This window comes from Eubalaena glacialis, chromosome 2 (genome assembly GCF_028564815.1).
Source record: "Eubalaena glacialis isolate mEubGla1 chromosome 2, mEubGla1.1.hap2.+ XY, whole genome shotgun sequence".
Lineage (NCBI taxonomy): Eukaryota > Metazoa > Chordata > Mammalia > Artiodactyla > Balaenidae > Eubalaena > Eubalaena glacialis.
In genome coordinates, this window is record NC_083717.1 from 3,833,265 (window position 1) to 3,848,698 (window position 15,434).

The 15,434-nt window shown below is 40.7% G+C and overlaps 1 protein-coding gene across 6 annotated transcripts in view; it reads right to left on the minus strand.

The window, feature by feature from the left end:
* The window catches only part of ARHGAP12 (Rho GTPase activating protein 12), a 110,680-nt gene that overhangs the window by 77,705 nt on the left and 17,541 nt on the right, over positions 1 to 15,434 (minus strand). For all 6 annotated transcript variants that reach the window (XM_061178049.1, XM_061178041.1, XM_061178032.1 and 3 more), the window contains exon 3: positions 13,854 to 14,608. In XM_061178049.1, the coding sequence (XP_061034032.1) occupies positions 13,854 to 14,531 (678 nt within the window). In that variant the 5' untranslated portion in view covers positions 14,532 to 14,608. The remainder of the gene's footprint in view (positions 1 to 13,853; positions 14,609 to 15,434) is intronic.

Genomic DNA, 15,434 nt, shown 5'->3' on the forward strand with positions numbered 1-15,434 from the left:
CAGAGTGCTCAGCCTACCTACCAGAGGAATTGGTCCAGAGACGAGCACAAGACTTAATTAAGCTAAGGTGAGCTGTCCCTGCAAAGGATTTCACGTACGCACTTCAGGTCTTTCTTCTGGATCTAACTGTGATGATAAAAGCGTGGAGCAGTCAGCAGCTGTAACCTGTATATTAGGGTTCTCCAGAGAAACAGATACAAGAAGATGTGTATAGACAGGCAGACAGGCAGACAGACAGATAGACAGATACAGAAAAAGATTTACTTTAAGGAATTGGCTCATGCAATGGTGAAGGCTTGGCAAGTCCAAAATCTACAGAGCAGTCTGGCAGGCTGGAGACCAAGGGAAACATAGCAGTTCGAGCTCAAGGGTGGTCTGGTGGCAGAATTCCTTCTTACCAAGGGGAGGTTCTATTCTCTGTTCTATTAAGGCCTTCAACCGATTGGATGAGGCCAACCCACATAATGGAGGACAACATGCTTTACTCAAAGTCCACCAATTTACATGTTAATCTCATCCAAAAAACACCTTCACAGAAACATCCAGAATAATGCTTGACCAAGTATCTGGACACCATGGTCCAGCCAAGCTGACACTTAAAATTAACCATCACAAGTTCACCTCTTATCAACTGTAGACATATCATGTTAAGCATATTAAGTTGCTTTTTTTAAAATCAGTATTGCCTTCACTATACAGATTCTTTACTATATCATTTGTTGTCAGAAGTTTGCTGGCAGAAATGGGTAGGATACAATCTTTGGCTTTAAAGACTACAATCTGAAGAGAGTAGGACATGCACAAAGGGAATATTACTTTGCTCTTCCTACGCTGAACTAGAATCAGTCTGATAACTCTGTCCCGGCCAGCTCTTCCCCTGGCCTTCATGGCACTTGATAACTGACCTGGCACAGAATGGGTGTGAACTGGGAAGACCTCAGAAGAAGAAGATATGGTCGACAACTATTATATGCCTGCCTGGCACCTCTCCCTTATTCTGGGAACAGCACGTCTGCCACTTCTGAGGAGGAACTGCTTCTCCTCAAATTCCAACTACGCAGTTTGGGTATGGTCCAACCATGCCCCTGGTCATAAGCATAAGCATAGCCCAAGCCAAGCCAATTCTTTCTCCAAGATTTTCTGAATTAGAACTAAGGGAGGAAAAATAGATGCTCTAATAGAAAAACTAAGGATGTGACCCTAGCACTTGCCAGCAACTTGTCTACAGCCATGTGGAAGAAGTCTGTTTGGAAGAATGACAGAGTCATGGAAGGGGAACCAGAGGTAAGAGAGAAAGGATAAAAGGAATCCTGACAGTGAGAAGGCCTTAGTTCCAATCACCCCTAACGCCTACATGAATAAACCCTTCCTCTAGTTTGGTTACATGAGCGAGTAAACTCCCTTTTGCCCAAACTAGGCACAGTTGGGTTTCTACCACTAAGTTCTGACTAACAGACAGGAATTAAAGCAGAAAAGGGTAAAATAAAGCCAAGTGCATCTAGGATCATGAGGCAGAAGGACAGGTAAAGTTTATAAGAAAGGTACAGAAGAGACCAACTTGTCTCAGAAAAGGCAAAGGCGAGAAAAGGGTCAGGAAAAAGGTGAAAGGGAGGTGGACGTAAAGAGTTTCCTGTGGACTGTGAACCCAGTGGTACCACACGCATGAATATACACGCAGGCATTTTCTTGAAAAGATGGTCTACGGCTTTCACTAGATCCTCGGAAAGGTCACAACCAACCAAAGAGGAAGGAGCCGATAAACAGATCGATGCTAAATTAAAGCAGTCTCTTTATTCCAGAAGGAAGTTACTGATAGATGATAAAGCATTTACTTTCTAATATCAAGAGTTTCTGAGAAAAGACCCCCCAGCAGTTAGAACAAGCTGTTCTTCTCATGGAGGATAGAAGGCATGCCGAAGAGAGTAAGAGCAGTCATCCTAAGAGATCTCAATTAATTCTGCCTTCAGGTTTGACCCAAATGTCATTTCAAGCAGATCTAGCTCCTCTCCCAAATTTCCATCTAATTAGACATTTATGCCTAAATTTCCTTAAAGAAGATTCATCAATTTTCACTCCATAATTACTTTGCCCAAAACTTTCACTTTAAGAATCTGGGTTTCTGGATACCTTGAAATTAGAGAAAAATTTGATGTAAATGTGCATTTCTTGAGAGAGGAGTTTGCATTTTTCACCAAATTCTGATTGCATTTTTCATCAAATTGCATTTTTCGTATAAATCCTGTGACTTTATAAATATGTACGTAGTCAATCAAATAAAATCAAAAAAACTTTTATTCTTTCCTGTTTTGATTTAGTAGAAAGATTTGACAAGGAGATGATCCTAGAAAGCAAAAATAGAACATGGAGTTTCCCAAATGCTATTCAGAGGAGGAAAATACAAAGAAAGGAAAGCTGAAGGACACTGTAGATGAAAAACTTCGTAAGTTTGCCTAAATATGGCTGTCTTTATCTACAGCTGATTATAAAGGAAAAAGTCAAACTAACAAAACCACCCAAAAAAGCACTGCTGATCTCGTCACTCCCAGGGATGTCACGAATTAAAATATTACTGAAATAAGATTCAATCTTAATACAAACAACTCTCCATATGTGGCGATGATGACCATTTCTGCAGATCATCAGAACCCTTTTCTTTACTTCCCCCCACCCCTTTAGTACTTTATATGCTCAAGCAAAGGACAGTCCAAGAACTGGAATGGAACTAAAATGCCGATCAATTACTACTTGCTAAGGTAAGTTTAAAGAATTAAAAAAAGATTAACGAGGGGAGAGAAAAACTTTTATTATTCCACCTGCAGATTTCACATTAATACATTTCCTGTTCAACACAGGCAGAGATTATTAAGGGCTTACTATAAATAGGTTCGATTTCATGTACATCTGTTCTTATATTGAGTCTTTTATTTATTATTTATTTTAGTTATTTAAATGAAATGTCAGTTCCAGTTTACCAGCACTTTCCCTTTTATTTTCTAAAGATTAAGTCACCAGATACACCTATCTTGGTTGTCTCAAAACAGTCAACTGTTTTAACTAGTTTTTCAAGAGTCAAGTACTGTTAGTACTAGATTATGCATTCTGGGCAGGGGGATATAGAAAACCCAGAATCTGACAGTCATTTAGCTGGCCAGCCTTCTAAAGCAAAGCCACTAAATACACCTGCCAGTTGCTTTGATTTGATTAAGTAGATATGCCACCCATGAGATCGCCTTTCTGAAATTAGGTAGAGATATTAATCACTCCAGTTTCTGTGCAAAACAATATACCACCAATTCTACTAATAATCATTACCAAAAGGAATACAAAGTTCACCTTCACACTCAAATAAGTAAAGGTACAGCTTTCTACTTTATAAAAACATTTAAAAATAATTTTGAAAATTGTTTAAAAATCCAGGAACCACTGAAAATGTTCATCTCCTATGATTCAAGGTCTAAGAAAGATTTTAGTGATGTTTAATATATATACAAACTTAAAACGTCAAGTTTTAGAAAACTAAGGGTTCTGAAAGAGCAGTGAAACCCTTAAACATACTGTGCCTGGGCATTCTAATCTCTAAGACTGCCAGCAACTATAAGACTTGGAGAGAATAGAACTAGTATCGTGCTTGGGGCTTCCCTTTGTGCCAGATACACAAGGAGTTCCACACACAGTATTTCATTAAATATAACAACAATTCTCAGTTCATTTTTAGAGGTAAGAAAACTGAGGCTCAGAGATTAGGGGACTTGCCCACGGACATACAGCTACACAGCAGCAGATCCCAAATCTTAAAAGCCACATCTGTCCTAACTCAAGTTCAGACACCACACTGCCCTAAATTTAAAAAGTAAAATAGGGCTTCCCTGGTGGCATAGTGGTTAAGAATCCGCCTGCTAATGCAGGGGACACAGGTTTGAGCCCTGATCCAGGAAGATCCCACATGCCGCAGAGCAACTAAGCCTGTGCGCCACAACTACTGAGCCTGCGCTCTAGAGCCCGCGAGCCACACCTGAGCCCACGTGCCACAACTACTGAGCCCTGTGCTACAACTACTGACGCCCGTGCACCTAGAGCCCGTGTTCTGCAACAAGAGAAGCCACCGCAGTGAGAAGCCTGCGCACCGCAAGGAAGAGTAACCCCCGCTCGACGTAACTAAAGAAAGCCCGGGTGCAGCAACGAAGACCCAATGCAACCAAAAATAAATATAAACAAATAAATAAATTTATTGGAAAAAAAAGAGAGAGAGACATAATTTGAGAGCAAATCACAAAAGACAACAACAACAACAACAAAAGTAAAATAAACAATACCAGTACTCAAGAGACAGTTCCAACTGCTTTGAAATAAGACATTGAACTTCATCCATACTTTACCAAAGAAAATCATGACATAAATGCTGAAGATCAGGTTTTCAGACAAATTCACTAAAACTTATTCAAGCCGTTATATAGTATAAGCCATCAGCACCCAACTCTCCTAAAATTCCTAATTTGGGAGCTGCTCTAAGCAACAAAGAAATTAAACCGGAAGTTGTGCTGAGTCTGAGCAGGTGGCAAAGCAGCATTTCAGAGAATTTTAAGGCAGCTGCGTAATGACTCCACAGGTTCCAGCAGCAGGGCAGGGGAGGACTTCACAAAAAGGTCTACCAACAGCGAGCCAGGGTTTGGACGAAAGGGGACATCATTAGCTGTCGCTCTACAGAGCTAATTTACGTCTGTTTTTAGATTCAGCACCATCTTTGTGGAAACAGATTCAGGAAAATCTCTAACAAACACTGAAACCTTTTACACCTAATCCTGAATTAACCAGAAAATCCAATTAGCCTGAAAAATCACACCTCTCCGCACTCTTCTTTGTTTAATAAATATTGTTTGCATAATAGATATTTTGAAAATACTCCGAATGGTGAAACTGCACATACAGTATGATTCTTACTTTGTAAATACACAGATATATGTATGATTGTATAATTAAAATCTGTATTTTTAAATACAATAACCATCTGTATTAACAGTCCACATAATATGGGAATAAAGACTAAAAACAAATATTTAAATATTTTTCAATTAGAAACAAAGCTTCAATCTATAACAAATTACAGAATTGATTTTGTGAACCTCGTGTGCTATAACACCTAGAAATGTTGATGAATTGTTCCATATATAAAATTTTCCAGATGAGTTTAATATTAGATTTCAAATGCCAGAAATACATTAGTTTAGCGCTGTCAATGAAGAAAGTCTTTCTATAAATATATCTGCCAACATAAAAAAGCTAGTATAGAACATAAACATTTCTAGATTCATAGTCATCACAAACATTCATACTGTATTTTTAAAATAACATGATTCTCAGCTTTACAGTATTTTGGCCTTCTTCCTAAAGTCATCACTTCTTCTGGCATCCTGTCAGCCTCACAGACAAAGGTCTACCATCTCGACTTTCCAGCTTTAGACCTCACTTTCTAACTACAGGGAACCAGGAAACTTGATACTCAAGGCTGGTAAGACACACATATTAAAGGAATATTAATGAGATCATGAGAGAAAAATAGGGCATCAGGAGCAAAGCGTATAATTTTTAAGGCTGTTCTAAGGTTTGGAGCTCGGAACTAACACTGATTTTTCAGTTTCATCTTCATATCAATCATTAGTATAAACTTTGAAATGACATAAAAACTTGCTCTGATGAAGACCCTGCATATGATGTATCCAATTTAAGGGGGGGTGGGGAAGACTGAATTTTATGATTTTTTTTTACTCAAATTTTGGAATCTCTCTATTGCATTACAGTTTTCTACCCCCAACTTCACCTAATAACATTCTTCATAAAGCCTATGCTGTGTCAAAGGTCATAGCACTGCTGGATGGCTGTTTTTCAAGCAGAAACATGCATCTTTGATGGGACATTAATCTAGGTCTCCCCTTCCATGTATTTGTGGCTAAACACTGGTCATCATTACAGAAGCATTTAGCACATCTACTATGTACCAGGGTACTATGCTAGGCACCGGACAGACAGGGATAAACAAGACACGGTAGATAGCTTGGCCTTGGAGACCACAGACTGACTAGTGAGAAGAAAGAAAACAATCATAAGTGTGATGAGTACAGCAAAGGAAAAGGACAGGGCATGATGGAAGCTTGTGATGAGAGGATCCCCCAGAGGACTTTCACCACTGCCAAGTGGCAAAGAGGCCATCCTCTAACCAAGACTGTTAGGAGGTCAAGACAATGAGTACTTAAAAACTACCATTAAAAACTTACCAATCACTTCCAGTTCTGTGAAAAAGGAGGAAATGTACTTTACCTTATTCCTCACACTAGGTATAAATAAAAACATAATATATAAAACAAACAGAAGACGACTCTGAAAGGCAGAGAGAAGGTAAACCAACTGTGACCTCAGGACCCAATGAACAACATGCTGGTGAGTTCCCTGGGTTTACTTGTGGCTTCATACACCTCAGGTTTGAAGAGGGAAGTCAGGGACTTCCCTGGTGGTCCAGTGGGTAAGACTCTGCACTCCCAATGCAGGAGGCCCAAGTTCGATCCCTGGTCGGGGAACTAGATCCCACATGCATGCTGCAACTAACAGTCCACAGGCCGCAACTAAGAGTCCGCATGCCACAACTAAGAAGTCTGCACGCCGCAACTAAGAAGTCCGCACGCCACAACTAAGAAGTCTGCACACCGCAACTAAAAACAGGCGCAGCCAAAATATAATAAATATTAAAAAAAAAAAAAAAAAGAGGGAAGTCAGCAACCCAGAAACACCAACAGGCACAGACCAAAAAAGCCCCAACAAATCCCTGCTCTACATCTAGCAGAAGAACCAGAAAAGGGGAAAACCAGAAAGACTGAAAGGTTTTGGATATTATCGCTCTAGTCCAGCCAAATGCCACAGAACAAACCACCGATTCCACCCACAGACCACCAGCGGCAGCAAGCAGGGCTGTAACAGGCACCCCAAGACCCCCGCCAGGGTAGTGTCAGAGAAGGCAGAGGCAGCAACCAGGGCGGTCACTGCCAGACAGTCACAAGACCCCTCCCACCTACGTACATACACACAGAGGGCGCTTACTGGAGACTCAGAACCTGCACCACCGCCGAGCGGCAAGGAGGCCATCCTCTTACCAGCATGTCGGTGGAGGGCATGTGGGCCAAGGAACGAGGCATTGCCGCCGCCCCCGCCCCGGCCAGGTAGGCAGCAGGGAGATGTACTGGGGAGCCAGGCACTAATGAGGAACTCTCGGAGAAGGCCAAAAACATGGGTACTTGAAGAAGTTAAAGCCTCTGTCTGGTACCTACAACTACATCAAACCTTAAACACAGTCCAATTTCTAGCCTGTTGAACATAATAACACTGCACACTAGAGGCCTATTTACTTCCATTCCTATTACCCAATAAAACATGTCTGGCTCTCAACAAAAACTACGAAGCATGGCAAAAGGCAAGAAAAAAACCATCTAAAGAGATAAAGGTAGCATCAAACTCAGATATGGCACAGATGTTGGAATTATCAGGCGGAATTTAAAATAACTACTATTAATATTTTAAGGGCTGTAAAGGAAAAAGTAGGCAACATACAAGAACAAATGAGTAATGCAAGCAGAGGGATGGAAAATCTAAGACAGAATCAAAAAGAAATGCCACAAATTAAAACACTGTAACAGAAAAGAGAAAATGCCTTTGATGTGATGATCAGTAGACTGGACACGGCTGGGAAAAGAATCAGTGAGCTTGAAGATACGTCAACAGAAATTTCCCAAACTGAAAGCAGGATAAATACCAAAAACTTACACAAATACCAAAATACAAAAAAATGCACACAAACTGCAGAAAACCAAAGATGAAGAGAAAATCTTGAAAGAAGCCAGAGGCAAAAACACTGAACTACTAAGAACAAGAATAAGAGTTACTGCTCACTGGAAACCATGCAAACAAGAAAAGAGTGGGTAAAATATTTCAAGTGTTGAAAGAAAAAAATCACCAACAAGAACTCTGTATCTAAAGAAATCATGCATCAAAATGAAGCACTTTCCTGAACAAACAAAACTGAGAGAATTCAGCACTAGCAGACCTGCCTGCAGGAAATGTTAATACTGTTAAGACGGCATTACTCCCCAAATCAACCTGCAGATGATCCCTATGAGAATCCCAGCTGGCATCTTCACACCTTCCCTCTGTGTGGTGCCCCTCTGCCTCTCTATGGACATTTGTGGTTGCATGTAGGGTCCAGGATAATGTCCTCATCTCAAAATCCTTACCTTAATCATATCTGCAAAGACCTTCTCCCCCTCTTCGGCCTACAATAGCAAAACTATCTTGGAAAAAGAAGAAAGTAGGAGGAATCAGTCTACTCAATTTCAAGACTATTATATAGCTAGAGTAATCAAGCCTGTGTGGTATTAGAGAAGGGACATACATGTCTCTGAGTGAAACAGAAGAGATGGCCCAGAAACAGACCCATACAAGTGTGGCCAGCTGATTTTTGACAAAAGTGTAAAAGCAATTTATTGGAGGAAAGATAGCTTTTCAACAAACAGCACTGTAGTAATCAGATACCCACAGGCCCAAAAAAATGAACCTTGATTTAACCTCATACAAAAATTAAACTCAAAATGGATCACAGAGTCAAATGTAAAACTATAAACTTTTAGGGGAAAAAAAAACTTGAGGGAAATATTTAGAATCTAAACCTACTGTGATGGTTAATTTTGTGTGTCAACTCAGCTGGGCCAGATATTTGGTAAAGCATTATTCCAGATGTTTCTGTGAGGGTGTTTTGGATGAAATTAACACTTAAATTGGTGGACTTTGAATAAATCAGGTTGCCCCCCCCCCAAATAGAGTGGGTGGCCTCATCCAGTCAGTTGAAGGCCCACAGACAACAGAAGACTGACCTCCCATGCAAGAATAAATTCTGCCAGCAGACAAACTTCAGATCTGAACTTCAACACTGGCTCTCCCCTGGGTCTCCGGCCTACCATCCCACCCTGCAGGTGTTGGACCTGCCAACTTGTATAATCACATAAGTCAATTCCTTAAAATAAATCTCTCTCCATACACACAAACACACACACACACACACACACACGCCTTACTGCTTGTTTCCCTGGAGAACCCTGACTAATAGAGCGATATAGCGAGTTCTTAGACTTGACACAAAAGCCTGATCCATAAAAGGGAAAATTAATAAATTGGACTTTATCAAAATTAAAAACTTTTGCTCTGCAAAAGACACTGTTAAGAGGACAAAAAGACACTGGGAGAAAATATTTGCAAATTAGGTATCTGACAAAAGACTAGTATCTACACTATACTAAAAAAAGACTCTCTCATCAACTTGATGCTTTGTGACGACCTAGAGGGGTGGGATAGGGAGGGTGGGAGGGAGGCTCAAGAGGGAGGGGATATGGGGATATATGTATACATATAGCTGATTCGCTTTGTTGTACAGCAGAAACTAACACAACATTGTAAAGCAATTACACTCCAATAAAGATTAAAAAAATAAAATAAAAAGTAAAAAAATAAAATAAAATAAAAAAATTTAAAAACTCTCCAAACTCAACAGTACAAAAGTCTAATTAAAAATGGGCAAAAGCCTTGACGAGACATTTCAATGAGAAGGATCTATTGATGGCAAATAAGCACATAAAAGATGTTCAACATCATTAGCCATTAGGGAAATGGAAATTAAAATCAGGAGCAATTACTACACACCTATCAGAATGGCTAAAATAAAAAAGTGACAACACCAAACGCTGGTGAGCATGCAGAGAACCTGGATCACAAGCATTGCTGATATAAATGTTAAATGTACAGCCACTCTGGAAAACAGCTTGGCAGTTTCTTGAAAAATTAAACGTGCAACTGCCGTGTAATTGCTGTTTAATTTTCTTGAAAAGTTAAACAGCAATTATACACACGGGCATTTATGCCAAAGAAATAAAAAAGGTACGTTCACACAAAAACCTGTGCAGAAATGTTTATACGTAGCAGCTTTGTTTGCAATAGCCAAAAACTGGAAACTCAGACATTCTTCAATGGGTGAATTATTTTTAAGTACGGTACATCCATACCATAGAATACTAGTCAGCAACAAAAAGAACAAACACTGATACACACAACACCCTGGATCAACCTCCAGAAAATTATGTGGAATGATAAACGCCAATCCCGGGGACTTCCCTAGTGGTCCAGTGGTTAAGAATCCACCTTCCAACGCAGGGGACGCAGGTTCAATCCCTGGCTGGGGAACTAAGATCCCACATGCTGCAGGGCGACTAAGCCCACACGCCACAACTAATGAGCCCACGCGCCACAACTACAGAGCCTGCGCATCACAACTACTGAGCTTGCGAGCCACAACTAGAGAGAAGCCCATGTGCCGCAAAGAGCCCGCACACTGCAACAAAGATCCCGCGTGCCATAACTAAGACCTGATGCAGCCAAATAAATAAGTAAATAAATATTTTTTTAAAAGCCAATCCCAAAAAGTTACATAGGCTGTGAGTCCATTTATATAACATTCCTGAAATGACAATATTATAAAAATGGAGAATAGATTAGTGGTGGCGAGCGGTTAAGCAGCGTTGGGGGTGGGAGGGGAGCGGCTGTGGCCATTAAGAGGGCAACATAAGGGGTCCTCGTGTTGATGGAAATGCCCAGCATCTCGCCTGTACCAACGTCAACACCCTGACTGTGATACTACAGTCGAGTCTGGCAAGACGTTACAACGGAGGCAAATGGACAGAGGGCACAGGGGACCCCTCACTATGGTTTCCTACCACCGCTTACGAAGCTACAATCATCAGAAGACTGATCAGTACTAACATGTCAGAAGAATGAAAATCTCCTAGCAGAGACACGGCGGGGAGGGTGTAGATACTGACTGGGAAGGGGCTCATGGCTGTACATAAGCACAAATCCATCAAGCCGTACATTTAAGATCAGGACAATTTACACACGTGATTATAGGCTATGCCTCAATGAAAAATTATTTTAAGTTGCCTTTTGATTATTAATCTTGTTCACTGTAATCATGATGTGATTATGTATAAAAAAATTTTTTAACTGTCTGTACATTTATCAACAATGAAACCGTGGGCAGCTTTTAGCAGAAGCTGTTTAGGTGGGGTGGTGAAGCCATATGAGACCAGGTTAAGGAATGAGCAGGAAATGAGCAAACACAAAGAAGCAAATACATGCAACTCTTTCCAGAAGGTGCCAGTAAAGAGTGATAAGGTGATACTCAGAGTAAAATAAGGTATTGCTGAAGAGCTTTACTAAAATAGGAAAACATGAGTGATAAGGTGATACTCGGAGTAAAATAAGGTATTGCTGAAGAGCTTTACTAAAATAGGAAAACATGAGCAAATGTACATCCTGAAGGAAAAAACTTGGTAAATAATGAGTCTAAAGCCGTATGAGCACAACGCTACACAATGTTTAGCAAAAGGTTTGTGAAAAAGAGCGAAAAGCAAATATGAAGAGACCGCTCATCGACAGAAGATGCCACGCCTGCACTGCCTGTACTGGGGGAGATCACTGACGACACTGGTGCACCTGTAGGTTTCATGGCGGGAATAACTGTAACAGAAATGACGACAACAGTAATGACAGTTCTGTGGTGCTGAATGCATCCTGCGATAGCCAGCCCCGAGGTGACCCTCAATGTCCCGTAGCCTGATATTCACACTCTGTGCTGTATCCTCCACACAGAGCAGGGCTGAGCTGTGTGATCGCTGAGACATGACAGGGTGCAACTTCCAACATCGGGGCATAAAAGACAATGCAGCGTCCACCCTGTTCCCTCTTGGATGGCTGTGTCTCGGGGAAAGCTAGTCACAACATTCAAGCATCTGCAAAGAGGCCCAAACAGCACCACGTGAGTGACCATCCTAGAGGCAGCTGCTCCGGCCCGGCCAAGCGGCCCGGCCAAGCCTTCGTAAGACGCCAACCCCGTGAGAGACCCTAAGCCTTTAAAACCACCAACTAAGCTGCTTCTGAATGACTCACCCACAGAAAGTGTGACATAATAAATGTTTACTCTTTTAAGCCAGGAGATTTGGGAGTAATTTATTAAGCAGCAGTAGATACCTACTCTACTTGCTTAAGTGCCAGGCACAGTTGCAAGCATGCTAGGTATACAGGAACCCACTTGTGATCCCCACGTCAAGAGGAGGAAACTGAGACACACAGAAGTTAAGTAATTGGCCCCAATTATCACTCAGCCGGTAAGTGACATGGACCCGGATTCAAATCTAAAGACAGCTCGATTAACTGCTGTGCATACGTCCTCCCCAAGCAGAAGCAGGTCCCACCCCACGGGTCTCACTTCTGCCGTGAAACAGAAGGCAAGACTATCTGCTAGGAGAGCAGGGAAAAGCAGGTGAATCAGAGAACTGAATAAGACGGAAAAGGTTTGAAACAGCTGCCACGAAGAGCTAGGACGAGGTCTGGCTAGAGAAATCGAACAGGATTTCCGAACAGTCCAGGAGAGGTTAGGAGCCATGACCGTCCACGTAGTGAATTTAAGACGAGCACAGTGAAGAGAACACAGGGCTGCTAGTGGACCTACACATGAAGGGTAATTTCAGGCGTGAAACAGTGGTGATGGCCAGATGGAAGAGAAAACACATGTCTTTCCCAAGTCCAACTAATACACAAGGAGCCACATACAGAAAAATTCCAGGACACACGAAAGAAATATTCTACATCAAAGTATCATGTAAGGGCTGAAGAAAAGACTAAGATGAATGATGATAAACTGACAGTAATTGCCTTGATCTCAAGCATCAGAAGTTTTTCTAGAGAACCTTCCCTTTTTCCTATCTCCATTCAAAATGTCACAAGAAAAATTAAAACCTATAAAAGAAAAAGAACATACTAGTTCCATTACAATCAGACCACACCTTAAGAGCAGCCTCACTGACTTAATTTGATGAATAAATCTTACAACAGAGCTTTAGGCCCAAAACTTATCAAATTCACTAATAATTAAACTTTTCTAAACACATTCAAGTTTGTTTCACGCATGTGCTTTTAAAATTAGTTCACTTGACAAACTGACACAAAGTCATCTCAAAATAAAGTTAGGTAAGGGGGTGGTGGATATCAAACCACAGATGCAAAATTTTTTCAAGGCTAATATTCAATGCAAGACACTTAAGACACAAAAGTGCATGAACAGAGGTAAAGGTTTGTGCATTCTCTCTCTTGATATATATATATATTTAATATTCAAGGTTAATAAACAAGTTTCAAAGAACAAGAGTTAGTATTAGTAGTTAATACTACTGTGACATTTTTCCTCTTATATCCATTATTACCTGAAGACTTAGTGAAAACAAATCAAAATGAGTGCAGCTAGAAAACATACTTTTTCCAGTAAAAGAAATATCATCCCTGGATAAACTAAGTAAATCCTTTCCACGTAATGGGTAATCAATAGAGAGGGGAAAAAAAGTGTCCACACTTCTGGAAGTTCTAGTCCTATAAAGGAACAAGAAGAATTAGAGAAACCCTAAAGTGAGCCTCCATCATCCCACAAGTTATAAACAACAAGGTCCTACTGTATAGCACTGGGAGCCTACAGTCAATATCTGTAATAAACCGTAATGGAAAAGAATATAAGAAGGTGTGTGTATGTATATATATATATATGTATATATATATATATATATGACTGATTCACTTTGCTGCACACCAGAAACTAACCCAACACTGTAAATCAACTATACTTCAATAAAGTAAATTTAAAAAAATAAAAAATAGTAACACCTATAATTAAATGGTTATGAAGGTGGCACAAGTGTTCCATCATCCACTTTCAGTCTTACCCTCGTCTGCTCAGTGGAGCTGCTGCTAAGCTCATCACCGGACTCCGAATCCTGACGTGTCCGTTCCGAGCCTTCTCCTGCTGAATCACAAGACTGTTCCTGGGAGAAGCCAGCTTTCTCTACGTCCAAGAACTCTGGACCAGGAAAGGGACCAAATAACCGTGTCCTATTCTGGCCAGAAACTTTGGGAGAATGTGAGTCACTGTTGAACTTTCCATGATTATGGGTCAGGTCCAGGCTGAGGTTGACAGTCTGACCTGGAATATAACTGGGTCCAAAATTCTGATTGGCATCACGAATAAGACCCGTTCCTTGAACAGGCGGCGATGGCTTTCCAAAACTTGAAAGCTCGGGCAATTTGTTCACATTTTCTGTTGACCTGTGAAGGTGGAGACTCTGCATCGTTTTCACAGAATGATTCGGCAGCCCCGCTGCCTGTTTCACAGGCGGCATCAGGGCTCTGCGGCCAACCTCCCTCACGTACTGGGCAGGCACATAAAACGCTTTGGAGTTCTCGTCCAGCTTGACCTGCCACCAGTCATCGTTGGTCTTCTTCACCAGGATGTACCGCTCCCCTTGCTTTATCACGACCTTTCTGTCCCTCACTTCGTATTCATAATCATACTCCACTTCAATACACACCTGCCCTGGAACAATCTTCCCGCCTCTGTCAGCCATCTTCGTTCCGTAATATTCACCTCTCAAAAAGGATGCTTTGCCACATTATGACTCTGTGGCTTGTTGGATCAACACGGCTATTTTTATTTAAATGAAGGAAGAGAATGAAGAAAAAAGTTAACATAGTCTGGATTTTTAATATTCATTCACAAGCATCACAGAATAAAGAACATTACCTTCAAATCTCAAACCCAGAAATTAAACATGTGTCTAATATTGTACGTATGGTCCTGCGTTACAAACGCTCTCATTCTAACTGTAATCTACATTTTTCAGTCGTTTATGACCAAAACTGAACCAATGACTGGAATGGTAAATATGCTAACCAACCAGACATACGACTATCAAAAATAAGAGGTGAGAACTTTCCTTCCTTTCGTGACAACCTCAAACCTCCTTCACTTTCTTAGAAAGGCTCACTAACAATAACTAATACATATTAGGCACTTACCAAGGCCAGGCCTTGCTTTAGGTTCACTGTATGCCTTATCAAAAACCCTCTTTGAAGCTGAGGCTAAATTTCAATGACCCTGAATTTCATTCACTGACCCTGCATTCTTTATTTTCTAAAACGATCAAGTGCATTAGTGAGCTTAAAAAAAAAGTTATCCAAATATATGTTTCATTTTCTAATATAAACTGATTAAAAAGCAGCATTGTTACTTTTAGGCAAAATACACACAAACAGAGAAAAGAAACTGCTAGTTTACTTTTGTTTCCTCTTACATCCACCCCAAGATGACCACATCCTCGTTAAGCTGAATCCCACAAATCCCAGCAAATAACCAGTCTTTTTATTTGTAAATTTTACACACACACACACACACACACACCATGCAAAGTCTACTAGAAATAGCCCTAAAATGGCTTGAGAAACCTAGGATTCACTTTTACAATTCCAAA